The following is a 25,617-nucleotide window of genomic DNA, read 5'->3' as shown; positions in this document are numbered from 1 at the left end:
GAATCACAAAACAAAACGAAGAGAAAAAAGGAATTGAGAAATGCAGAGTTTCAATTATTTTCAAATATTGTATGACATTATTTCGCGCGTTTTCTCAAAACGTAAGTTACGTTACACATACATCCATGTGATCTTTCCGCATAAAGTTGCTTTGACATTACTTATCTACCCCATATTATATCGATGACTATAACATACCTCGGAAGTAACTATTATGCTATTCAGTGAGCGAATTATCTAGTTACGTCGCTTATGTGCAGTGACCTTTAAATCACTTTGAAAAATTCGGCTTCGTCTCGGGTGACTAACGACATCCAGTGCAATAAAATATCTTCATAGGATTCTTGTTTTATAACTAACTATTACATTTATATGGTAATGCAATGGAAGTATAACTAGGTCTAATGTCGAGCCCGAATAACAATTGTACGGGGCAAAGTCGGTCAATCGGCATACCTTGTCTCCTGTTTCGTTGTGGTACCATCAGATGCATACTTCTAGGACAAAAGGACTACATTCTCCTACTACACAGTTAAATGAGGTCCACACAACATATAGTACAATACAAAACTGAATTTATTTCAAGCAAATTACCCAGCATATTAGTAGAATCCTGCTTATGTCAAATAGAATAACATTTACACTAACTACTTGACCTTGAAACATGAACCGATATTCTACTACTATCATGCAGAATAAAATTAACCAGGCATGACCGCTTGATTTAACTAGGCACCTGAATTATCTAGCAGCCTTAAATTTTGCGAATAAAATAATTCAATTTACGTCAGTGTTCATTTGAGTGAGTTCATTTTCATACAGTGTACTAGGTCCCTTATTTGACTTTTCAAGAATGAGTTGCTCCTGCTTTGATGCTAGGTGCGTTGTTTCCAGGCATTGAATAAAAATCAAAATCAGGCACAACTTTTAAACCAGGCAATAAATCGACTTTTTCACACACAAAAATCATCGAAAATCTTCTACCGAAGCTAGCAAACAAAGATTGATCCAATTCGGTATCGTGACGTGGCTTAAATCGCTATCTAATTCACTGTATAAAGAAACAATTTTTCCAATATCCAACAGATATCCGTGGAGGGTTGAACAAACGAAATTGAAAATGGTCGATTTACTTTCACTGTACCACATTATACTTTACACACTGTTATATTCTTGTTATAGCTATTTTCAAAATAAAAAATTACAAGATTTTTATCATGTATGTGATTGGTAAGCTGTGTTTACATCGGTTGATTTCATTTGAACCACCAGGGTGTAGTGCATCAGTTGAGTCTTCGCGATGGTTGTTGCTATAAATTGGGACAAATTGGAGGTTTCTGAAAATTACTTTAATTTCAGTGACCTCCTCACAGGTTAAGTCAAAGGAATAATCTCAGAACTGTTGACGAGTTTGTGCACTATCAGGGTCAATTTTACTCTAAACAATTTTTCAGTACCAGCCCAATTTTCCCTCTCCTTTTCAATTTATTGGCAAGACGCGAATAAACTAGATGAAATTGACATTTAGTTATACCTGATTCGCTGATAGACCTAAAGTAAGCGAGCTCGTGACGTGTTAGTGTGACTTCACTCGGTGATCGTTTTGCTTTTCCTATGAAGAAATCTACTATTACGTGCTATTTAAAAGCAAATTATTAAGATTTACATTGATGATGACGGAAATAAGGGATTTACTGGTAGGCAAGCACGACAAAATATTAATTGAAAAGCTTAGAGATTTTCAAGATAAAATAAATATTAAATACCATTCGAGTCTATTCACCTGGTTCCATTATGATATTTCGTTTAATATTTGGATACATAACTGGGTACATTATTACCATCGAAGGTAGTCCCTCGAGTGCACACAAGAAAAGAAGTGTACCATATACCACACAGCTTCATATATCAACCTTTATAATTCCTATACGATTGAAATGTTTTCATTGCGACAAACGACAGAATACACATGAAAAGATAACTTGCTTCTTGAGTAGGAACAGTACTGGAAAGGATACATGAAAGCAGAAATTCACATTCATTTCAAAATTCAATTTTATTTGAAATACGCTCGTACCGTCTACAATATTAGCTAGGAATTTCAATTTGTTATTGCTGCACATGGATGTGCAGAGTACAGATATAATTTCCATTTGAAATTTCAATAACTTTCAATGAACAACGCTCATTGCTATTGCTTACATGTTCATTTGTTGTTGTATATAATCGTAAAATCAACTCAGTGCTAAATGCGAAAAAAAAAATGTTTCATGAGCAAAAAGAGAACCACTTTCTGGCAGTATTACCCCGTACAATAACCGAAACCATCATCTCGACCAATTTACCTTTTTAAATGACGACGAACTCAACCATAATTATTTGCACCATTTTTACCCGTTAACAATTTATTTCTCACACTGAAGGAGGAGTTCATTAAAATTAAGCGATTTCAATAACTCGCATAATGCAACTTAGCTCTAGTATTCTTTCCATTTCACCAGCCACAATAGGGCGCCGTATTGTAGGAGTTGTTTCTTTAGAAAATATTTTATTTAAACTCATTATTTGAATTGACACTAACAAATTGCATTTAAGTTCTTGCTTTGGGAATTGATGTGGCACAGAGAAAAAAAATATCAAAAACATATAAATGCGGGCATCTCGAATCTTTTTATGGGTAACAAACATGTTTATAGTGTGAGAGGGTTTAAAACTCATTACAGTTCAATTGAACTTATACTGTGAAAATCTGACAACGAATTTACGATCCCACGGAGAGGTTCAGTCGCTTTACAGTCAATGTACTAAGTCAGATGCTGTAACGGAAATAGAGATAAAGATTGTAGACTTGATATTTTTTACACAGTCTCATTCAGATGCGGTATATGAATATATTTTGATTGCATTTGAAAAATGGCACAACATTGATTCGTGCATGTGCCAGGGTTGCTTAATTTTAACGAAACGTTAGAGTCGTGTTTAAAACATCCATATGAAGTGTGTGATCGAAAGAAAGTTAGCGAATTCTTTTTCGGTGGAAGACATAACAGATTTATTTGTACATGCATGTATTGACGAGATGAATTGAATGATCTGAGTGGTTCATAGCGAGGTCTATTCATCTACAGAAAGCCAGATTTTTTTTCATTTTTTAGTAAGAATCTACAAGAAACACTCAGAGAAAATTTGCGACAACTTTTACGTCAGCAAACAGAGAAATATAATGTAAAAAAGCCTTAATACCGGCAACATTCAGGTAATATCACAGTGAAGGTAATTAAAGGTTTGATCAAGTATATTTCTCAAAGTGATTTAAGTGGTTAGTTCAGCCACCTAGATCGAGGGACGCTGGTTGAGTTAATATCTAATTCAAAAATAGACCAAGTAATGTACAGTTCACTCGAACTGTTCTAAGGAGACCGAAAAGGGAGGATTAGCACAAGATTAATCAGGCTGGTTTCTACACAAGGCAAGTAAGCACGGAAATATATTTTCAAAATGACTCAGTATTGAAACAAATTCAGTGAATTTTCGACAAACCTTGAGGCTTTTTTCGAATTGTACCATCCAGTTTAAAATGTTCTTTGTCCTAGTCTTAGTTCTAGACAATTGCTTTGACTATTATTAGCTCAAGTTAACGACGATTCCAGTTATACGTTCCAGTGCAATACCAGTTGTTTATGCGATTCAGTAAGCGAAATCGTAACTTACGTTATATTTTGTCACCCTCGGCTTCGTCACAGTTTGACAGTTGACAACTAGCAGATTCATATGATTCTTTGAATAAAAATTAGAGTTGTCAACACTTTTTTTGCAACATTAGAGTAGTACGGCGCCCATTACGTAAACCGTTAAATTAAAAGGTCTGACAATTTCAATAAAATGTACTTATGTATCATTCAACATTCAATATCGACTAGTCTAAGCGTCATTGAACAAAATCTAGGCAACCCTGACGTTGACGCTGCTACGATGGTGTAATGGTTCAGTGATATAAATAATTTATCGTTGGTGAAAATAGTACATTCGTTCGTATGATGAAATTTTCCGCAAATAGTAACAGGTTACAAAGAAGGAAACAACAAGCTGGAAGACAATTTTATTTTCATCTTTTCGTTTCCTTTTTTTTTGTTAAAAGGCCAATACACAGCATCAATTTTTTGAATGCAAAATGTGAAAGGAAATGTACGGAGCCTGGAGTCATTCATAAAAGACATCCGCTTTATTCTACATTTTCAGAGTTCAATCAATTCTCATACTTTTATTCTTACAAAGTGGGCACTTTTATGAATGAAATTCTTATTAGTTTATAATTATAGAAGAAAAATCGCAAATATAGAAAACAAAAAAGAATTATCAAAGTTTTTTTTTATTAAACTGAAATAAAAACCTGGTGAAAATAGTAGCGAAACTGAAATGTATATGAATCTAGCCCTTCTTTGAAAAAATTAATATTTAATCTATAGTCCACAATAGTTCTTGTATTTACCATGGAAGGTACGAGTTCCCTTTCATTGCTTGTGAATAGCATATACTTTCACCATATGATTTTCGAACTTAATGTAACGCTTCAGACAAACGTACAATTCCAGCAATTATTATACTACAAGTTTTCAGTTTTCAGTACTAAAAAATATTTTAGTACTAATGCTATTTTTAATAATGATTGATCAATAAAAGTCAGTATGAATACAGATATGGATCCTCAATTGCAAATGCTCCTGGGTTTTCATCTAAATGATTTCTTGTCAAAACTTCAATTAATTTCCGTATTATGCACTAGCAAATTTCCTGTTTGACTGTTCTAAAAGCGTAATTTTCTGTCACAGTTGCGCTCGGGGTAACACTGACGTTGGTATACACAGTGTATGTATTTGTTTCTATAGCATAGCATCTTGGAACCAGGTTCATTATTAATTTTTTTTTAAAGAATTTTAAAAATTTTGAGTTTTCAAAATTTAAGGAACTTTTTAGAATTTCAAGAATTGATATGAATTTTAAGAATTTTTAGGAATATCCTAAACTAAATTTTTTAAGAATTCATAAAATTATCAAAAATTATTAAATTGTATATTGAATGCTAGAGAGCTTTATTGAGCCAATTCTTTTTTGAAATACAGAGTAATTGTCCATTCGAAAAAATAACCGAACATTTCCACAAAAATATTTTGTCATTAAAATAATCCCGAGCAAAGCTGGGTACTATAGCACTACATAATACATGCTGTCAAGCCGAAAGCGTGGTTCGATTTCGCGTCACATATTCACTTTGTATGTGCTTTTGATTGATTTCGAAATTTCCTGTTCCGACCGTAAACCAATACTTTTAATGCCACCAATAATGACAATAAATAAAACTTCAAAGTAATAATTAAGGTTCAACGATGTAAAGATTCCTCTTTCCGTACACAAAATTTTACCAACGAATAGTGAAATTGCATTGTGATGATTTTTTAAAATCTTAAATAAAATGGTTTCCTGTTTAATTAGCAACAAAAGAAATATTTCATTGTAGAAATTATGACACAAGAACCAAAAAAAAGAGAAAAAGAAAATGATAAAATTTTCCTATTTTTCGTTATAATTTTATTATTATAGCTTTGGGCGAGACCTGACCTGACAAATTCAGTTCCGATTTCAACGTAACACAATTGCCTGTGCACTTTAAAAGTTTGTTGACAATATATACATATTTAGTAGATACATCGTCAATTAGATATATTTAGGGTGTAACATAAGACATTATTTTTTAAGTTGTAAAATCTTTGACCCAGTAAATAATAAGAAGCCCACCTAAGCATAATAGAAGCGACATTTAAAAAATTATCTATTGTAGGGCTACGTGGAGGGACGGCTGTGATATTATAGCAAACTATAACTAAAATTGTAAATTATTTGTGAGAAGAGCAACATCCCACGTAGGTATTCATTTTTTTGTTAATTGTATAAAATTTTTCGGTGAGTCGACACCAATATCTATAGAAGCATTGGCATAGAACCCCACAATAGTAAACTTGGATACATACCGTTTGGAAGTGACTCGGAGTGTTTAGGAGTACTGAATTTGAATATTTGACAAACACTGGTAGCCTTCGCTCTGTGAAAGAATTTGACAGAATTTGGTCTCACAAATTTGGCTTCATAAGTGAAATCTTCATCTGACCAATAATTCCGCAATCACATATGTCACTTATCTGCTGTAGCATCATGTCCTTAGGTCAACTGTTGTCGATAATATAACAAACACTGACGTCGACCAATCTAATTAAACTGAAGGCACATGACTTTTAGATTGGCTCGACGAAAAGTAGACATTTTGATAAGTTGAAATTTTCAAACAAGTTGTGTCAAACTATCTTTTAACGTTGCGAAAGTGGTCCGTATCCGTATTTCGTAAATGTCACGCTATATTATTGAAATTGTGTTCTAACGCTAAAGGATATAAAGGATACCAAATGTTTTAGAACCATTGCCCATTTTTAGAAAAATAACTTTTCATTCAGGCGGACCAAAAACTCTCACCAGATAAAGCACCAAAACAACAACTTTTTCTCTCACTATTGCCTTCACTTTTTTTACACTTTTCGTTCCCAATCACGTCACTTTTCGTTCCCAGTTATATCAACTTCATTAAGTAATTTGTTACTTTTTATGTTGTTTCTGTACGAAATACAAATTAAACGTTGAATTTCGGATTTCATTTGTTATGAAGAATTGACTTAACTTTGACAAAATTACTTCGATTGATGAAGTAAGAAATATGAGTGATATCACAGTGATCATTGTGATCGCAGTGTATAACACAGTGTAAACAAAACATTCAATTCAAGTTATAACAACAAACTTGAATTGTTCCTTTGCTCCACTCCATCCTCGGACGTTTTCACCACCTGGGTCTAAAACGCACCTTTTTGTTCCTAGTAACATAATATACTATTTCATACCTAGGACCATTCTAATTTCATAATGTTTTGCTAAACTTATGGTAACATTTCCAAAAAATTGTGAATCGTCAAAATAAACATTTTGGGATGTAGATAATCTATGTTTCTGAAGAAAACCTAATCAGTTTTGAAATGAGTCAAGAATTTTAAAATAAATGAAAATTTGAAACGCTTCACCCTAATAATATAGCTATAGCCACTGTTAAGGTGAAGTAAATGTTACTCTTGCCTGTAAATTACAATCCCTTCAATCCGTTTTTTTTTCGTACATCATACGGACGGATTTTTCAGAGTCTATTAATAAATTTTTGTAGATGTTTTTGCGCCTAAGGTCTTCCATTTCATTCAATGGCCATAATTGAGCTTGGAGTTTTTAGACTCGCACGATACGAAGTAAATCGTGAGAGTCTTTATGTTTTGCCCACCATCGTGTAAGTAAGTGAAATAATCGAAAACGGCCTATATCGTAGTGGGCAATTATTATCAGTATGATATTATAAGACGATTGAGCCATGTCCGTCCGTCCGTCCGTCCGTCCGTCCGTCCGTCCGTCTGTCCGTCCGTCCGTCCGTCCGTCTGTCCGTCCGTCCGTCCGTCCGTCCGTCCGACCGTCCGTCCGTCCGTCCGTCCGTCCGTCCGTCCGTCCGTCCGTCTGTCTGTCCGTGTGTCGTAACTTTAGAAAAATATGAAAGGACGGTTGAAGCGACACGCTCAAACTATCCAAACTTTTGATCCCGATCTTTTTGACTCCGCCCATCTACAATTATCACTTGAGTCTGGTATATTGATGAAGGGTGAGCCTTTTCGATCAGACCTCAAAAATTTATAGGTCACAGCGTCTCGCGCAACGACACACATCACTCCATTAAGATTTTTAGTCCCAATCGAATTCACTCTGCCCAACTACCATTCTCACGTATGTCTGATATGTGATAGAGGGTGAGCCTTTTCGATGAGAACTCAAATATTAGTATCTGAAAGTGGCCAACAGTATGCCTCAACGAAGATGTTCAATTACGCAATGTGTGGAAATATTGCGAAATCACATAATGGTGTGATAGTTAACTTTCAATAGTTGACCATCAAATGTCGAACAATCTAGTAGCTAGCGGATCATACATTTTAATCAGTCAATTCATGACGCTCGTCCAGTTAACATCTCCGCTAAAACATTCTCCCTCAAATTGATAGTCAACTATCAATAGTTGATAGTTGAGAGAGAATGTTTTAACGGTGATGTTAACTAGACAAGAGTCACGACTTGACTGATTAAAATGTGTGATCCGCTCGTCCAGTTAACATCTCCACTAAAGCATTCTCCCTCAACTATTGATAGTCAACTATCAATAGTTGATAGTTGAGAGAGAATGTTTTAGCGGAGATGTTAACTAGACGAGCGTCACGACTTGACTGATTGTGAATGTATGATCCGCTAACCCTACATTGTTCGACATTTGACAGTTGACTATTATGTGATTTCACAATTTTACCATAAATTTCGTAATTGAATTTATGTAATGAGGACTACTGCGATTGTGGCAATTGTAATAGCAATTACACTCAACTACGAAATGAGTGGAAATATGGCGAAAAATGTAGTTTAGGAACGTGCGAGTCTATTGCTAACGCGCCTGCCGCGTCAATCTCTTCTTGTTTTTTATTCTGTTTGGAAGGAATTAAAACCATCCTATTGATTAAATGTGTTAAAAAATTAATTTGTTTTCGGTTCGGGTATTTAAAAGCTTAACATGATTCTTTGTAAAGTTCGAACTCATTCAAAATGCTAACGACACCGTATTATATAGACAGGCACCATACAGACTGTACATGAAGCTGAAATGATTTTTTTTTTGATAAATTGTATTTTCAGTTGATCTAAAATAATGCAATGAACGAAAATAAAATCAAAAGAAATTAATGGATGTGTGTAAGTGGATTTTCGGATCATTTTAAATTGGAAATTACTTTTTTTTATTCGAAATAATTTCTGTTGTTAGGGGTTGGGACGTGAAACAACTCCTCGGACGGAATATGTGTCTCTTTAAAATGTATTTAAAAAAATGGAATAACTAACATCTTGACATCAAATTTCAATTAAATCCTATAAGTCCAGGGCAATAAAAAATAAACAGAGAAAAAAATCTTCATCCCACATACCATTTATCCTCGTACAACCTAATTTATTTATCACCCAAATGAAACTTATTCTCAAACAAAACACGTAAATTCAATTCACGCCATCATGTGTTAGAAAGACACCATTTTTATGCTAGAGCAAATCTTCCACATTTATAAAATGTATAACAAAACTTACTTTCGTTTTTCGATTTTTTTTGTTTTTTTTTTCGTTGTTGTTGTTGTGTTTATTTTCCTTTCTGTATTTTTCCCTCTTTACTCTTCGCTTTCAATAAATGTCGAAAGCTTCACTTAAGAAATATTTCATCAATTTATTTTGTTCTTCAAGTGAAAGACGAACGAAACTTTCATTTTGGCATAGTTCGAAACGTCTTCATCGTTACTATATATACACTCCGTTTTCGCACCGCAGACTACTCAACACATAAATTAAGTAACACTGAATTCGCAGCTGTAAAGTTTGCTATGTAAATCATTTATGCACATTCCTTGAACTTTGGAAAAATGTTATTATTGAGAGATATAGGTACACAAACACATCGACAAAAGCGAATACGGAAACGGGTTATTGTTATATGTTATTGGTGAATGAGTTCAACGAGTTGACTATCTGTAATAAGGAATATGGAATGGAAGCAACTGAAGAATTCATGTAACAGCAAAATTATTTTGTGTGCAAATAACTTAAGCGAGAATTTAATGAATATTCGAATTCGGTAATGAGAAAACGCTGAGGGAAAATTCAATGAAAAAGAATACTCATCACTCTCGTGTCGTGTGTCGTATATAAGAATTTTTTTTGAACAAATTTGACTTCGGTTAAATGATAACTTGCAAGAAAAAAGAGATAAGACTCGTAATGAGAAAATGATAGCATTCGGCGTAAAAAGTTTGATTAGTCAATTGTCATTTAGTCGTTGGGTAAAGCCGTTTTCTAACAAGATAACACGTATGTCAAAAATGAGAAGAATTATATTTCAATTTATCTCAAATTTTACACAGGTGCCTTTACCGTAAGCGAAGCGTGTTTAATAAACACTGTCTATATTATATGGTTGCGAAAACTCTAACGTCCACGATGCCAAGTAGAAGACAGAAAAAACAGAAAAAAAACATAGCTAACGCCGACCCGTACGAAACACCAATTCGTATCAAAAGCCTTTAATGTAGAACTCTTCATTTCTCTTACTTCATTTTCTTCTCTACTGAAAAGCTTTTCGCCCTTTAAAATCACTTACATTATCCACTCTTTGCCTTGTTATCATATACAAATAAATTGCCGGAGGACAGCCTCGTACGAAGTCAACTTTCATAAATTCCTATTTAAACAGCTTATAAGGCTCTGAACAGGTCAGGTTCAGGCGGTTCAGGTCAGGTCAGGAGAAAAAATACCCATCAGGTCAGGTTCAGGTAATTTCCAATCCTGACCTGACCTGAACCTGAAATAATATGAAAAATACCTGATCTGACCCGAATTTGATAAAATAATAATTTGAATATTATGTTCGTTTTCAACTTAGATTTGAGTCAGGAGGCATTGTTTTACGAACTGATTAACCAATTTATTGTTATGGTTTTCTTCGCGATTTTTTGAAGAAATAAAGGGAATATTTTAAACGGTAGAAATCATAAACATATAAAACAATAATTCATTATTTTTGTGAGAGGAACAAAATTTAAGGTTTGTACCACAATTTAACCCACATAACCGCGTGGATAGTTTTGTGTGTGAGAGAGCATCTGGTGGGAGTAATAACGTCAACAGCTCCAGAGAAGTCTAGTTGAACACAGACCGATCTGGACTGAACCGCGAAAAAATCGCGGGCCGTACTCGCCAAAGAGGGAAATGTTCCAGAATGGGCCTTCCAGTAGTCCAAAATATTAATGTACTTGTTCTGCAAGGACAATTTACATGACGCTTGTCAGAACAAAACAATAGTACAACAAAACAATAAAATATTGAGGCATATCATTTGACTGTAAAAATAAATCATTTAGGTGGGATGTATTGTAGTAATGGTGTAGACTTGCCTCTTAAAAGTAAATCAACATCAGGCTCGTGTTTAAAGTGGCCTTCATTGCTCAAGGCTTTGGGGCGACCAAATTCAATCAGTCTGCAGCACCGTCCAAAAATTAACGACGTTTTTTGCCAAGCTAAACGATTGTATTGTGCCTTATTTAGTCTGATAATTTTTTGTTTAAATTAATGAAGTAAAATATTTTGCTTTTGCACCACCAGATTAGATCAAAAGAAGGAACAAAATCAATAATTATTTTGTAGCTTGAATTACGGTTAAACGTTTATTCTAGATCGGTTTTCATATAAATATTGATGAGGTTATGTCTCTATGGATGAAATTGGACAGTAATTTGAAACCGATTGCATTAAATCTTTTACTTCATTAGTTTTAACATTATTTTTTCTCTAGCAAACATACACGTCTAAAAGGTCAAAAGTTGTTGATATTCCATGATTTAAACGCACCGGGCTGATTTCGTCAAGAAGTAGAAGAATCATTTAAATAGAACACGTGTTATGCTTCTATTATGCGGTTATTTTTAAAAATCAAATATATTTTATTTTAATTTGCATTAATGTAGTTGGAAAAGTATACGAATTGAAATATTAAATTTGGAAAAATGATAATAATTAAACTAAGTAAAAAGTTGAGATCGTCCACAAACAATTTTTTTTTACTAGATTGAAATGCAAACATTCCCCAAAAAATCATTTGGTCGAATTATGTTATTAGAAGATTTTCTATTTTCATAAAGCAAAAAAAAAACATTTTTTTATCCTAAAAAAACTTGTTATAAAACTCTAGGCAGTGGTATACATATTGTTGTTGCAGTAACTATGATATCTTTCAAATCAATATTATAGGTATACTCGTATGCATCATAATGTTGAGGTATAAAAAACGCAATATGACTGAGTATCACATTGAACATGCAGATCAGTAGCATTCATTGGATAAGTTCCGCAATAGTTGTGATTATACTTCAGTACTGCTACAACGTTTTTTTACATTGTTCATTTTCTCTAATTACTTTTTTTTGAAGTACCGCCCAACTACTTTTGTGAAAGCCTTGACGGTTAACACGTGTTAATAGCCTTGCTTGAATTATAACATTATTGTTTAAGAGCAGTAATTACTTGGGACAAAATAAAAATATTCACTAGTCTGTGTAGATTTAGCGTAAATTTTAAGAAAATAACTTCTTGAGATGGTCGAATCTCTTTAAATTTTCGAATTTTCATAAATGATGATCGTTCTTCGGAAAAATTACTATTTCATACCTAGGACCCGAAAAGTGCGACTTCGTCGCACTTTTTCTCTGTCCAATATGAAAAATACTATTCGTACCACGGACTAAAAGTCTTTTTTAGCGTATTCGATTCCCGACCTCGCCTTTGGCTCTGTCTGGAAACTTCTCACACGCTAAAAAAGACTTAGTCCTAGGTACGAAATGTACTATTCCTAGAGCAAAAATTTTCGTATGAATAAATTTTTACGATAACGTACTATCATGACAATACCGATGTTACGTTGCTCAATTCATCATTATTAACATCTAGTGCGGAAATCAACATCGTCGCCCAACTATAACAAGAAAACAGGAGAAGAAATTAAAAGTTCAAAAATGTGTATGCATATGCATAGAACATGGAAATTTGCCACATGCGGTTCTCTCTAACTTGCCCCCAAAGCAAGTACTACATTTCTCTTTCAACACAAAATATTAACAGTCTTTTGTAATACATTATATATATTCATACCTACCACCATAAAATGCTGATGAAAAGTATATCAGATGAAGGTTTGTTTCATCGCCCCACTACACGGACAAGAAGCGGCGAAATCGAAGGATTTATTGGAATCATAAATTAATTTGAACATTTTTTCTCTAGTTGTCTATGAACATCGTTTGATTTCGGGTTATTGTTGTTTATGAAATATTTGGAAATTAATCAGCAAAGTGATTAGAGTTCCTCGAATACAGCCTCCTTCGACGGACAACCAAATCGATAGCGTTTTTCATCAATCTTGTCACAACACGATGATGTAAGGGAAAAAAACAGCAAACATCAAAATTGCAAGTTGAGATTTATTGGTATTCTATCGCTGCAGGGCAAATCTATTGTATGCAAAAAGAAATTGACTGAAGTTTGTAATATCTGTACCGTTTGATGATGAACGAAACCATAACATTGTGCTACAGTTAGTTCTATCTCTCTACAGTAAATATCATCCCCAACCGTCTAAGCCAACGTGTAATATAGTATTTCGAATGTTAGTATCAGCGGTTTTCACTTTACATTATGTCGTGATCGATATTTAACCTCCTTGTGAAACTAAAGAGTTTTTCGTGTCAAACAGTGTTTAAGTGGTTGAATTTTATGCAGGTTTGCAGTCTTGATATGTGATTGCCGATGGATTTCATCGCATATACGTGATTATTCACGGTTTTGACAAGACTCTCTGAACTTTGGGTTTGATTTTACTGTACCATAGTTGTGGACTGTCGTTTATGTTCGCAGAATGAGAATGGCAATATTTTGGACATATAATGCGAGAAAAGCTTACTTTTTGTTGGACTGAAATAGAGTACAAAAATCAGTTGAAAAATTCATGAAGAAATTTGCAATATAAAAAGTAAGGTACCACAGCGTAATCAACCAACAGGCCCGTAGCAAAATTGGATGGAATGCCTACTTCACCCCTAATAGCTATGAGCCTGTCTTCTGTGAGAACCTGCAGATTAGCTTTTTACATTCTTGACCTTTTGAAACGATATATACACCACGACAATATAATCTGATACTTCCTTTACTCGTTGCTCCACCGGAAAATGAACCATTACTTCCTACTTCCTTGACGTGAATATTAAGACTTATTTTTCCCCCGGAGTACCAATAAAATCAATATAAGATAGGCATCCTCACTCCTCACATCCTTCATTTACTCCCTGTATTTTTAAACTAAATAAATTTGCAAGCTGTTTTTTTCTCTAAGTGTAGTCAAACCATCATCTCCGCCATTTTAGGGTCATTAGATAGCTTCAAATTATTTATACAAGAAGCAGACATGACTCGTTCACACATCTATGTACAATAACCATCAAGCATTTAAGTTGCTAATAACATCTCCAATAACACATTTTCGGTCTCGTTTTCGATGCACCCTTTTTCCATCTATTTTGTTGGGTGTCACGCATAAGTAGTATTACATATCAGCGAGCAATATTCATTCCGGCAACGTACTAATGCATTTATAAAGGGATATCATGTTTTGCGGGCTCTTGAAAAATCTGTCACATTTGAATATAAAATCCGTTCGTTTTGTATGCTCTTCGGTTGTAGTTGCTTTTAGCTCTTAGCTCTTTTATAGATTTTTTTTTGTTAGCAACAAAAATACAAAGTACATTATGTTTCTGCAAAGATATTTCTGTTGGAAGAAAAAGTCTTAAAAATATGCTTTTTTTCTTTAGTTACAAAATTTTGAAGCTTAGTTTCGGTTTTAAACAATAGGTCGAGAGGGGTACTAAACATCAATATTGAAATGTTTAGACAAGCTGATTCTAATTTTTTCTTCTTCATTTGTTTCAGTTGTAATTGTGAACAAATGTTAAAATGACATCAGTTCGAGCTTTTTACCTCCAGGCGTACCTCTATGAGAATGATGTTTGAAAGCGACTTTTTGTAAATCATCTGCATTCCTATAAAATGTATTTTATTTTATAAAATCTTCATTAAGTTTCATTTTGTAAAAGGTAGCTTAAGTTCCTTATGTTCCATGTTGTAAAAGGGAACATAAGTTCCTTGCTAGTTTCTTATGTTCCATTTTGTAATATAAAAGGGAGCATAAGTTCTTCATGTTCTATGTTGTAAACAGAATATGCTCCGTATGTTTCATGGTGTAAAAGGAAGTATAAGGTTCTTTGTTGTAAAAAAAACATTAGCTCGTTATACAACCTTTTTCTTTAAATAATGCTATTTCCGATACTTGTGAATGTTTATATAACACTCAGATGAATAGATTTTGTATTCAATTCGCATTCGTGTGCGAATAGTCTTAGAATTGACGATTCGGACACGATTGTGAATAGTCACTTCGGACAAGAAAGAGTTGCAGGTAAATTTTTCTCCAGGTAACCTACAACAGCTGCTACAGCTCTCCATGCAAAAAAAAAACAGTTGTATCAGATAACATAGATTACCTGGAGACAAAGCAACCTGCAACAGGTAAGATTTTCGACTCTTTTTGTCAATGTAATGTACAACTTTCTCCGAAAGTTTTCAGATTTTCAAGGTTTTTTTCTCAGTTTTTCCAACAAGTCGAATCGTTTGGTAGATTTTTTGTTTTGTCAGTAAAAATTTTAGGAACCTGAGACGATGAGTAATCGTCATTTCTTCAGGAACTTACCGCTTCTCCAGAAAGTTGTCGTTTATTAACATGTTTTAAAGAGCATATTCATCGTTTCTTCTCGCTGTCTGTTCAGAAAGTCTTCGATAATCATGTCGTCGAATATTCAGGATAATCGTTCAATTGCGGTTGTTCTCGGACTTCCCAAACCGAATGGAGAATCGAAGTTTTCCTTATAATTATTCGGATATGGGTATGCCCCCTACAACAAGTTCATCATACAGAAAAAGTTTGGTTTTGAATGGAACTCTTTTTCTGTTGAGTCTTTCTATTTCCAACTATTTTCATTTCAAACACTACACATATGCAGTGGCCTTATACAAAAGTGAAAAATAATGAACAGCAGAACGACGACAGAAACAGGAAACCGAACAAAATAACTTCCATAACCGGTGCGAAAATTAATAAAAAGAAACAACACAATAAACGAAGTTCAGTTGAGAGAAAATGATGAGCAACGGCTTTCGTCTTATCATATTAATGATGTCATTCATATTGTACGAGCCCTATTCAAATAATTTGTTAGTAAATTACATTTCACTGTCAACCACTATAACACATTATACCCAGGAAAACAGTTTTAAGACCGGGACATCGGGAAAATAAAAAGTTAATTAAAATAGATTATTTTTTTTGCGTAACGTAATTTACATAGGCCTTTATTGGATTTAATTCACCTTTATCTCCTGTATGGGGACAGAATACATGGAATGCGAATGTTAGTAACAACATATTTGGAAGAATTTTATGTTAAGTAAGCGAAATAAGGAAATAGGCAAGTTATGCTAAGAATTTGGTATTTGTTTTCATGTAAATATATGTTTGTTGTGCTTTGTTGACTCACACAAAATTTTGTGTGCGACAGATTGTTAGAGAGAAGGAATAAAAAAAAAGGTAAAGAAACAAAAATAGCAAAAAAGTGGATTAAGTTTCGATCTTGCTTTTATGTTGATGCCAAACAAACGGAGAAGAAATGCAGTGCTCCATTTCCTATTTGGCTAGAGCTATATTTTAAGTAAGTTAAGCTTATTAGTAGGTCGGTAAATGACTATTTTTCTCGGTTTTTCGGCCCTTTGCATGAAACTTACATGTACCTTTGGACATCGTCCAAAATATGTACACAAATACTATTACGACTCAATGAATTGGCGGGGAGAGAATATAATGAAATTTTTAAACTCTACTATAACAATTTATGCATATCTTTTCCTATGAAAACCATTGAGATGAAAGATGTGTGTAGTGGCATCTTTTTGTGCTTCAATCCAGGAATTTCGAATTTTGAAATTCTTCTATGAAACGGGAGGGAAGTTTCAAGAGACTAAAATCTAAGAAGCAATTGGCCTCACGTTTTCATCAATTCGGCTATTGCTGTATCAGCCAAGCAAGTGAGATCGGATTTTGCGAAGGGAGGAGAAGAAGTGACGGTGATGGGTGTTCCTTTACATCTTTTTTTCTCACAAAATTCCTCTCAGTGTCCTGCATGAAACCGTTTCTGGCCATTTAGCAGTTTTAAAGTTTATGAGTTCTTTTTGGCTTCGCAAACACATATCAAAGTATTGGAAATGCAACCTCGAATTGTGTTACGAAGCGAAAAAACACCCATTTTGGCGTGACCATCTACATTGCCTTTCAAAATGTCTAAAACCTTGAAATATCGTTTCTAAAAATGTAATTGAATTTCTCAAATTTTGCAAATTTTACAGATTTCGTTAATTTTCACAAATAATAGGTTCTGATTGCCTCATAATGCCGAAGAAAACAGACGAAGTATTGATCAAACATTTCATTGTCATAATTTCGGTAGGCCCGTTAAGCGTCAAAAGAGGGGTCAAAAGTGAGATTAGAACAATGAAAAATTGGTTCGAAACAGCTTCGTCTGTTTTCAGCATAACAGAAACTGATTCTGAAAACCAGGTATATTTCTGAAAAACTTAGCACTTTGTTGACTTTAAATATTTTCTTACAGATTCGCATCGACAGCGCTGTTAACTCTACTTGTATCGCAGGTATCTATGGAAAAATCGCTGGAAACCGATTTGATAGCAGCGAAAAATCAGACCGTTATAAAAGATGTTCGTCGACAAAGGATTCACAATACGAGGCAAGGAAATGAAATTGCAATACAGACATGAAACGTAGATGGAAGCGCATATGAAATTTTGTTGTCACGATTCACGATAAAAAAATTTAAAATTCAGCTTTACGGCACAGACTGTCAATCAATTTTATAATATCATGTTTTCCTCAAAGCGCATATACACAAGTACACATCATGCACGATTATTGAAATTGAAAAATTTCACAAGACTGAATATTACTGAGAGAAGCTCTTCTTGTATACAGATTCAAAAGGATGCTTCAAATTAGTATTTTATCCTTAAACGATCAATGTGTTTGTCTACGTTGGTTAATGGGATTTTATTTGAGGAAATAAGACATGCGGATTTCAGAATGTGCATGAATTTCATTTCGTATTAATTAATTGAAGATCGATTTTCTGCATTTTTACTTTTTGTATGTGTCTTTCTTTAGTCATGTACACCATCCCACTTTTACACTCACTCCGTCCCATTTCACAACGAAAATATCATCAGCTTGTATACCACAAGCATTAGTTGCAATTAATTAATTTAAATTTTTTCCAGACATCACAATGTTTCCAGCAACAAAACTCGGTCATCTCTGGACCAACAACTGTTTCCTAGTAACGACGATGGTATTACTCACAGCAACAATGACAAACCGAACTTAAGACATATGAATAGTCAAGCGTCAGCTACACTATTCCACAATGTTACTCGTCAAAATTATATAATTAAAAAAAAATCATCCATTATGAAGCGGACACCAGCTGATGATGTACTTAGTAAGAATATATCATTTCTGTTGGAAAATTTGCTGAAACGGTATGAGAATTCGCATTTGCCAACTCACGGACAAGGTAATAATTAAAATAAAAAATTTCCTGCTAGCGATGTAGTGTATGAGGAATTTTGTCGACAACGAGTTTTTTATTGATGTTACTAAAGTAGTGAAAGCAGCAGCGAAAGCTGTATTTTGCAAATAACCGACAATATTTTGTTACTGTTAGCCAAACGCGAATAACCCACAAATAAAATCTGCATCTCCGTCCACCAAAAACAACATTACAGTCTTCAGATCAAATCTGCTGGCCAAAACACTAAATTTCATTTGTGTCTTTGCTTTCAAAGAGCTTTTTTCGAAAGCTTTAAGTTTCATTTGTATTCCACTTTTGCAGTTGTAATCCAGCTCAGAGCTTTCGAAAGCTCTCTAAAGCACACAAACAATGCAATGATTTCGTGAGGTTACTTGGAACATTGTTCTTTGTGCTGCGTTATAAACCGAGGGAGAAGGAACTATATTCGTTAATTGATGTTCGTTATCACTATCTGTTGTGCCTGTGTTCACAAACCCGAAAAAGAGACATTATTTGTTAAGTCGTCAATTACTATTCGTTATTGCTATCTATTATGCCTGTGTTCACAAACCCGAAAAAGAGACATTATTTGTTAAGTCGTCAGTTACTATTCGTTATTGCTATCTATTGTGCCTGTGTTCACAAACTCGGAAAGAAAATTATTAGCATCGATTATTGTTTTCGTCATTGCTTTGTTTTTTTATTTATCTTTATTTTTTGTTCACTAATTATTAAAAAAAAAAGCAAGAATAAATTCTAAGATTACTTGTAATTGGGCGGTCGCCTGTAAGTGTATCTATAAATAAATAAATAAATACTGTGTTTTGGCTTTACACGGCAGAAATGGGTAGATCTCGAATAATGCTTGTCAGTGACTAATTTTTTAAAAACATTTTTCATATTTTTCTAAAAATTTCCACAATTTCCCAAATTTTCTTAAAATTATCTAAATTTTACTATTTTATGAACATGTAGAAAAAAAGTTATGAAAATTAGTACCTTTAGACTGGCTGTACAGTGGCTGAACTTATTTCATTTTACTTTTTTTTTAAATATTTGTTTTGCATTGTCTCAAGAATATTTCTTACTTTTTCAAAATCTATCAAATCCAATCGATTTAGGTATACCAACGATTGTGAAGACGAACATTCTAATTCGGTGAGTGAAAACTGTTGCAGTGTAAGCCAATGAAAATTTCTGACCAAAATTTCTTCCACGACATTTGAAGGTCGATGGGTCCTGTTTCCGAACAGGATATGGTCAGTAAAACATTTTATTTTTTCCTCGAAGAGACAATAAAAGCTAATTTTCATTTGAATTTAGGATTACTCAATGGACTGTTACTTCCGGCAGTATTGGCGTGATACTAGACTGAAATTTGAGGGTCCAATGAAAAGTCTCTCATTGAGTATAAAGGTAACGAAAATTGAGTCTCATTTCAATTATTTCCGATTGATCAAGAAACCGCTGTTCAGATGCTCGAAAGGATTTGGCGTCCGGACACGTATTTCTATAACGGCAAACATTCGCATATTCACACAATAACCGTACCAAATAAACTATTACGATTAAATCAGGATGGCGACATTTTGTATTCAATGAGACTAACGATTAAAGCTTCTTGTCCGATGGAATTGAGAAATTTTCCAATGGATCGTCAATCGTGTCCCTTGATTTTAGGAAGTTGTAAGATAAACATAATAAGGGCTGTTCCATTAAAGAAATCCTTTCTCGATATTTATTGGCGATGATGTGTAATTATGTCACGAGGCCACAAGCCGTGTATCATAATACACATCGTGATCCTAATAAAGTACTTCGCACCGAGATTCATACAACGTTTTATGCAACAGAGGGATCTAAAGTTCGCAGTTTTAGAACATTATGATCTCGAGTTGCATAAAAATACTTTATGCAACTCAGTGCAAAATTTGCAAGCTTTAGATGCATCTGTTGCATAAATCGTTGTACGAATCTTGGTGAGAAGTGCTTTACTAGGCTCTAGATGTGTAATTATGACACAAAGGCTGCATTACTATACTTTACAGTAGTTTAAGAAAACGAGGATCACACTTCTGCACTTAAAATCTTGTTCGTAACTTGTGCCTGAACTGGAATTTTGCGCTTACGATGTGTTTCCATGGCACAAGTTATGCCGAGTACTGCACTAAAAAATCTTATGATATTTCGATACTAATAGTCCAATAAGACTTCTTGCACTTTGATGTCAGATTACTATAGACCACTTCAGTGCCATGCCGTAGAAAATCTATTGAAACCGAAAATTGTTGACTTCATGATAGTCCTCTCGCTTTTCAATAAAAATCTAAAAATTACGAATGAATATGTACAAACTATTTTGATTTTATGAAATGAAAATGCTTTTTAATCTGACAATTTAGGGCTCATTGTTGTAATTTACATGTCAGAGTAATTGACTTATTTGCTACCATAATCATTAACTTGTTACGGGCGGGTATTATCCACGGTGAGCTTGAATTTTTTTTTATTCGACCTCTCGTGGACATGGAATGTTTTTAGTGGTTTTATAGAGGGCGGCACCACGAGTAAGAATAACATAACAAGAAAACATTTCGATTGGAAAATTAGATCGATTTTTCATTTTTTTTGGGACCTGCTGGAAGCTTTGAAGACTGTTTGGACCTTAATTAACCCCCCAAATTATGTAAAATAAGTAAACATACTTTTTGAGACAAAATAGAAATCATCCACATGTGATAAGGCCTTTCAAATTTGCAGCGACATAGTTGTATGACTTTGCTTCATAAAAGATGTTTGTTGGTTGTCATGAATATCAAGATTTGTATCGCCGTAAAGCTTAGACCTCAAGCTCAACAGCAACTATATTTGTGATATTTTTGTGATCAAACGAGTCACCAGTAGAGTCCGAACAGTCTTCGAAGCTTTCCGCAGGTCCCACAAAAGTGGAAAATCGATTTTCTTGTTATGTTATTCTTACTAGTGGTGCCGCCTTCTACAAAAACCACTAGAAACATTTCATGACCACGAGAGGTCGAATAAATTTTTTTTCAAGCTCACCGTGATCTGTTACCGCTAACGACTTTTAGGCACGTAGCTAGCTAGGCGGTAGAACAGTTATTTATGCAACTAGTTGCGAAAGGTCGTAGTTTTGTCACTAGATGTGATGTTATGAGCGATGCGAGTTTGATAACCACACCGTGTGACAAAAACTACAACTTTTCGCAACGTGTTGCATATAACGTTTTCTGCAACAAGCTCCGAAAAATGAACTTTTGAAATGCAAAAAAATAACTACTTTTAACATACATTCTACTGTATGAACGAAATATGGTATGAACGATCAAGTAGACTGCATTTATGTACGCTTCAAGAATTGGTTCATTGCGATTATATATCTCAATAGCCGAATGGTTAGAGGTGTTGCTCGATAAGCATTGGGTTTTGGTTTCGTTGGTTCGAAATTTGGTCAGGGCAAAATTTTTATTTACGGTTTTAATGGTTCAGATGTTCAGAGGGAGTGGTGAAAATCCATTTCAACACTAGTGACGAAAAGCATACATGAAATTCCATTTTACAACTAGTGGTGAAAAGTAAAATATATAAAACCAGAGAAAAAAGACCCAAATCACGCATGAAAAAGTTCAGTTTTCGCAGCGCAGTTGCAGAAATATTGTGGTGAATTATATGGTGAATTTAAAGAAAAAAAGGTTAGAACAGCAGGTTCTTTGCACTTAGGGGATATGCTCAACTTTAGCTGTTAAGCCTCCGAGTTCTTCAGTTGTTCTTCAGTTGAAGAAAAAAAAGTGAAATCTAATGAAGTAAAAGATCCGATCGAAAAACTGCTGATATGTTTTCCGTCTGTGAAAGGTTCAGTTATAGTGGATATCTTTACGGACAGCACTTTTTATCGTTTCATCACCTTTTTAACCAACAACATTTTTCCAAATGCAGATGCTTACACATCAAAATCGCTTGTATACGAATGGCAGAGCAGTGATTCAGTAACTTTCACCCCAGGTAAGTGTCTTATTGTCAGTGTGTGGAGGACATAGAACGAAATTCTATAAATTCGTTGCAGGAATGACGCTGAGTCAATTCGATTTGATAAGTATACCGCAAAAAAACTATACGTATAACCGACGTGAAGGTACGTAATTACTTTCGTTTCTGCATTTTGATTGCACCAACAAAATGCAAACGCAAATCTTTCTTTTTTCAAATTCTCTTCAGGTGACTTTTCGGTATTGCAAGTTTCGTTTAACATGCAACGCTTGTCTGGATATTTTCTCATTCAGGTTTTTTTACTTCTTTTTTATCCGGATGACATTGGCAATAATATTAAAATAACTTCCCTTAGGTGTATGTTCCATGTATATTGATTGTTGTTTTGTCATGGGTATCGTTTTGGATACACCGAGAAGCAACTAGTGATAGAGTTGGTCTAGGAATCACCACTGTGTTGACCCTCTCCACAATAAGGTTTGTCCGTCAAGTGAATTCAAAAAAAATTGAGAAGTCAGCGAAAAAATTTCAGTCTTGACTCCCGCACTGACTTGCCGAAGGTGCGTTACGCAACGGCTCTTGATTGGTTTCTGCTAATGAGTTTTTTCTACTGCATTGCAACACTTCTTGAATTTGCTGGAGTCCACTATTTCACAAAGGTAGGTAGTGGTGAGATTCCTGAAATCACTGACGATGAGTGGGAAGATATTGGCGAGACAACTGAATTGGTCGGAGGAGATTTGTATTTGACACCATCCAGTAATAATTCGCCACAGCGTAGCATGGCTATTGTACGACCAAGAGGCTCCATGATATGTCCTATTTATAGTGTAAGAAGGCTTATCTTATCGTTCGCATGTATAGCATGTCATCACGTTCTACTACAATAGGATCCTGGTATTTTCTTTAAGTCAACACAATCGCAGTCCCACACATCAACAATGGAACGGACAACTCAAACCGAACCACCGAAAGCGCCAAAATGGAAACAGATCTGGTTGTGTTTCTTGGGAGACGATAAATTTCGGAAGCAACGGCAGAGAGAAGCTACAGAGAAATGTGGTAATGTGGGCTGTCTATTACAAGGAAAACAAATACCTTCATGTGTATAACAAATTGATTAATCTTTAAGTTGGTACAAGCCGATACGTGAACAGCGTATCTCTGATAGACAGAACCGCACGGATCGGATTTCCTATGTCGTTTACTATTTTGAATATCTTATATTGGTTGGTTTATGTGACGTTTCAGGAAGATTTTCCATACGTTCCGAACAACGAAATAAAGAATTTGAATTAAAATTCATCCCAACACGAAAATTTAATGTTTAAGAATACTAAGTCTGAATTCCCAGTCATCCGTTTTCATTCAGTTTTGCATCCGTATACATGACAGTTGGCATTTCATACAATATAGTGCACATTGTTTGAAATGACAACTGTCATGTACACGAAGGCAAAACGGATGACTGTGAGGCCACCTTTATGCTTGATTCCACTTACCAAAAAAGTACTCCGTGTTAGAGACAAAATTGAACTTTTCAATTTTTGCTTTGTTTATTTGACAGCTCGCTCTCTCACGGAGTACTTTTTGTTGAGTGGAAACCATACTTAAGTAAGACAACAAAACATTTTCACGCTGACATAATGCTCGACATGCATAGCACACATTTTTAATTTCTCTCATTTACGTACTCATTCACATTAAAAATTGTGAAAAATAAATAAATTTTTTGTTCATTTCCTGTTAACCGTTGCATTTTCGAATTTTTAGTGGTAAGCTAAAGTTACCGAAAAACTAAAACTTTGGTGGTCGCTCATAGCCAAAAACTTGGGTTTGTGGTAAGAAAGGCCTAAAAAAATTGTTCGCGAACAAAATTTTCGAATAAAAGACTTTTTTGTACCGACGGCATCGGCAATACCGCTAACTTGTGATGGTAAAAATAGTCGACTCGAAGTCATACGTATTCAGAACTCAGAGAGAAGAAGAGAGAGTTATCATCGTCTTCGTATGCAGCAATACCTAGCAGATCGCTTGCGAGGAAAAGGTCTGTTTCGCGCCTTGGAATGTTTGCATATTTTTCCTACTAAAAAACGATTTTCGAGCGAAAAAAACGCACAAGTAAGTAAGTATATGCATAAGAAATACATCGTACGCGGTCATATACGTATTTTGTATGGGAAAAGGATGATAGTATGGCACGGCTGTAGCTACGTGGTCAGGTTGTCGAGGGAAGCCATTTTAACACGAATTAGCTTAGAATTGGTCCCTCTATCCGTTGCTATAACAATCTGTATTCATATTGACTCGTCGGTCCCGCACGGCCATGAGTGCCGGTTCTCCAAAACGGCTGGATGGATCCGCGAACTGAATGTGGTTCCTTATAGTACTCGGGTCCCTCAATAAGAACATGAAAAAAAATCAGAGGTGGTGTCACGACTCTATTTAAGTTTTGTTCAACCCCACCGTGATGGTATGCATTCTCTTGTAATACTTTTAATGCAAAGCGAAAGGTATGTTGTTATTAACGTCCTATTAATAGGACGGTATAAGCATCATTAATAAAACACTACTACATGCACAACAGCGGACGGTATTTCAAATCACAGAACAAGATCATGTAGGATGTTAATATTCTTTCATAGTAAGTGTGCAACGGACAACGAAAATTTAGTGCAGGTCGATATGTAATTCCGTGCGATTGACGTTATTAAGAAATTTTCATTGTCTTATCTTGTTTGGCATAAAAAGTTGTGGAACAAATTTTTTTTACGGAAAATGGAAAATCGTTTTTCCGGCCGGGCGAAAAAGCCATTCTAATAAAAGACTTCAAAGTCGAATTTCTCCGAAACAACAATGTTTTTTTGAAAAATTTCTTCTGTTTTGGTAAGTATGGCTCATTACCACATTTCATGGAAGAACTTTTTCTGTACCGGAAAATTTATCAACTTCGAGGCCATTTTCATTGGCCATTTCCAATTTATTTTTCATAAAAAAGGTGTCATTCGAAAGCTACGTTCAAGTTCATGTTCAGGAGCTTGAGATATTGCCTGAGAAAGTCATGTGTGTCCTTGTAAGGACTTTTAAAGTTATAACTAGATCAATAAAAGATACTTAGCTATAATTTGGGATACTAATTCCAGTGTTTCTTGCACATACATTT

General features: G+C 34.6%; 1 protein-coding gene and 1 long non-coding RNA gene across 2 annotated transcripts in view; one reads left to right on the top strand and one right to left on the bottom strand.

The window, feature by feature from the left end:
* The window catches only part of LOC119069894 (gamma-aminobutyric acid receptor subunit alpha-2), a 29,233-nt gene extending 5,247 nt beyond the window's left edge, over positions 1-23,986 (top strand). The window contains exons 2-14 of the mRNA XM_037174094.1: positions 17,478-17,612; positions 18,157-18,452; positions 19,571-19,607; positions 19,678-19,708; positions 19,773-19,865; positions 19,925-20,135; positions 22,404-22,469; positions 22,531-22,599; positions 22,683-22,747; positions 22,810-22,931; positions 22,987-23,284; positions 23,345-23,516; positions 23,587-23,986. Of these exons, the coding sequence (XP_037029989.1) occupies positions 17,478-17,612; positions 18,157-18,452; positions 19,571-19,607; positions 19,678-19,708; positions 19,773-19,865; positions 19,925-20,135; positions 22,404-22,469; positions 22,531-22,599; positions 22,683-22,747; positions 22,810-22,931; positions 22,987-23,284; positions 23,345-23,516; positions 23,587-23,753 (1,762 nt within the window). The 3' untranslated portion in view covers positions 23,754-23,986. The remainder of the gene's footprint in view (positions 1-17,477; positions 17,613-18,156; positions 18,453-19,570; positions 19,608-19,677; positions 19,709-19,772; positions 19,866-19,924; positions 20,136-22,403; positions 22,470-22,530; positions 22,600-22,682; positions 22,748-22,809; positions 22,932-22,986; positions 23,285-23,344; positions 23,517-23,586) is intronic.
* On the bottom strand, positions 15,333-24,825 carry LOC119069904. The gene is made up of 3 exons (XR_005086428.1): positions 24,657-24,825; positions 17,443-17,448; positions 15,333-15,342 (listed from the first exon to the last, which is right to left on the bottom strand). It is a non-coding gene; the product is annotated as an uncharacterized LOC119069904 (long non-coding RNA).
* Between the last annotated feature and the right edge of the window lie 792 nt (positions 24,826-25,617).

The sequence above is a fragment of the Bradysia coprophila genome (assembly GCF_014529535.1).
Source record: "Bradysia coprophila strain Holo2 chromosome X unlocalized genomic scaffold, BU_Bcop_v1 contig_416, whole genome shotgun sequence".
NCBI classification, from domain to species: Eukaryota; Metazoa; Arthropoda; class Insecta; order Diptera; family Sciaridae; genus Bradysia; species Bradysia coprophila.
Note: the sequence above shows the minus strand (reverse complement) of the source record. Positions and strands in the feature narration are given on the sequence as shown.